Source organism: Lotus japonicus, chromosome 6 (genome assembly GCF_012489685.1).
Source record: "Lotus japonicus ecotype B-129 chromosome 6, LjGifu_v1.2".
NCBI lineage: Eukaryota > Viridiplantae > Streptophyta > Magnoliopsida > Fabales > Fabaceae > Lotus > Lotus japonicus.
The window spans coordinates 59544317-59546672 of NC_080046.1; the positions used below are offsets into that span (position 1 = coordinate 59544317).

At 34.6% G+C, this 2356-nt stretch overlaps 1 protein-coding gene across 1 annotated transcript; it reads right to left on the minus strand.

Annotated features, from left to right (window-relative positions):
• Positions 1–551: 551 nt before the first annotated feature.
• On the minus strand, positions 552–1975 carry LOC130725671 (F-box/kelch-repeat protein At3g23880-like). The gene is made up of 2 exons (XM_057576879.1): positions 1454–1975; positions 552–1187 (listed from the first exon to the last, which is right to left on the minus strand). Exons 1-2 carry the CDS (start codon positions 1973–1975, stop codon positions 552–554), a joined length of 1158 nt encoding a protein of 385 aa, XP_057432862.1.
• Between the last annotated feature and the right edge of the window lie 381 nt (positions 1976–2356).

Here is a 2356-nt window from a genome sequence, read left to right on the forward strand (position 1 = left end):
TGCACAGGGGAATGCATAACTGCCCTGCCTGCATATTAAGTATTGGGATAACCATTATCACACTATGCTCATGTCCTAATCCTTTTGAACTGATCTAGTTATGATATTCTACTGTTAATTTTCTTAATTGCCACCGTTGTTCAGCATCTTTCTACCTTTAAGTAAGGGTAGATAAATTATTTTGTAATCTCAATCACACCTTGTTATTTAAATTTTGTTTAATTTTAATTAAAAATTCTTTTATGTAAAGAAATAATTATACTTTGATAAGCATGAATTGAATATCTAACTATATTTAGTTTTCAAATTATGTGATAAAACTCATCAATTTTAATCTAAGTATTAATGGACATATTATTATAACTAGACACCTTAATATGTGAAGTTTGTTAGGCATAACCCTTTCAAGCACCAAAGAAGCTTAATGAATTAGCAACCGACAATAGAGTCACCAACAAATTAGTGAAGCTAAAGAACCACCAATATTAATCAACACTTGCATAATTAATCATAAATTCAGAAGTACATATTGCCAATGGAGGAGCTTAATCTTAACATGGTGACACTAGACTTTGTACATAACCAATGACATCCGACCAAATTTTGTTGTCAGGAAGTTGAACATATTTCACACTGTTATCTCTTACAGTGTACATGATAACATCAAGATTTTCCTTTTGTATGAGCAACAGGATGTCACCGTCTTCACTCAAGCACATCAGTGGACGACACCTAAAGCCAACACATCTGAGATGTTCATAATTGACACTCACCAATCGAGTCCAAGACTCTTGAACTCCATACTCTCTCATTTTCCACACAACAAAATGAGTTCCCTTTTGGTCATTAAAAAGACACAAACAATTGTCCAGAACCCCAAGGCATGCCCTAAGGTTAGGAAGCTGACTAGTACTCTCATTAGTACCGTCAGGCAACGACAAAGAACTATATGCCTCCTTACACATGTCAAATGAAACAATCACAAACTTCTGGTGACATTTCAGCTCGTTAAGTGCTAACCAATTTATACAGCCACCCACAAAATGTCCATTAAGTTCCTTTAACGAAAAGGGGAAACCAGGGTCGTTCAAAATCTTTCTCCAACAACTATCAGTACCTATGCAATGAACCATTGTCTCCAATTTTGGCTCTCTACGGTTGTAATAATAATTTGAAAGCACCACCACCTTGCAAAGAGGAAATAATAAAATTAAACCAAAAGGATCATGTATCTGTGTTGGGTAATGAAAATTATGTAATCTTTAAACTTTCATTTCATTACTCAAATTAAATTCACTTATCTTGTACCCTAATTTCCTCTCTATGATCAAAATAGTCTTCAATTCAAGGTAATTTGAAGTGGGAATTGACTTGACCGAAAGAAACATCATATTCATATTAAAGACTAAACTTGTATTTCAAAGATTGGATTTGACATTGAATTTTAACTCACCTTGTAAGTGTCACGTGAGTCATCATACCCGAACCCAAAGTTCACGCTGTCGGCATCGTTACAAAAGGTTGGTGACTTGTTGGACCTTAAGCGCGTGGTCGGGTTCCAAAGTCGGACCCAGAACTCACCCATGATGTCAAGATCACAAAAGCCCTGCAAACAGACCAAACCATTACATGAGCCAGCGACGAGGTAATTTTCCTTCAAGGTGTAACGCCCATCTTCATCGATCGCGGGTGATGACTCTTTAAGCAAATGACGCACAGGGCACGAAATGGCGTAAGGTTCATCATATTCCAAGTAGGGAAAGGAAGACTCTAGTAAGGTGAGCAGAATGTGTTGGTGCTTGTTTTTTGGCGATCTCTTCAAGTGTAGTGTCATGAAGTCTCTGTCTTCGGAGATGAGTGATTTCCATGACTTTGAAACACGCCTTAATTGCATGAGGGTCTCCACGGGAAGCCATGACAAGATTTCTATCAGGAGTTCGAAAGGAAGAACAGGTACAAGGTCAACAATTGCCATGGTTGTGAGAAGAAAATTTATTGAATCAAAGAGACTCACAAATTATGTGCCCAATGAATTTGAATTTTTCGATATACGAAACCCTAATATTTACGTTCCACTTTGGATACCCAACCTTCTTGATTTTATAGTATCCTCAGTTTCCTTTTCTTATTCATTAAACTATATCTATGTATATAAGTAAAATTGACTTGACATATTCATTAGTAACAAAATTAATTAGTTATTAATAAATTTTTATATATGATTCATTATATTACATAATAATTGTAAAAAAATTAATTTGTAATATATATAATTTTAATTCTTAATCACAAATTGGGAAAAAAAATAATAACAATAATAACAGATATAGTAAAATTGACTTGACATTTGAATTAA

Excerpts from the sequence above, each read along its gene's own strand:
- LOC130725671 (XM_057576879.1), bottom strand. The coding sequence starts at position 1,975 with ATGGCAATTGTTGACCTTGTACCTGTTCTTCCTTTCGAACTCCTGATA. Across the intron at positions 1,188-1,453 it reads ACTCACGTGACACTTACAAG|GTGGTGGTGCTTTCAAATTA; the intron begins GTGAGTTAAAAT and ends CCTCTTTGCAAG.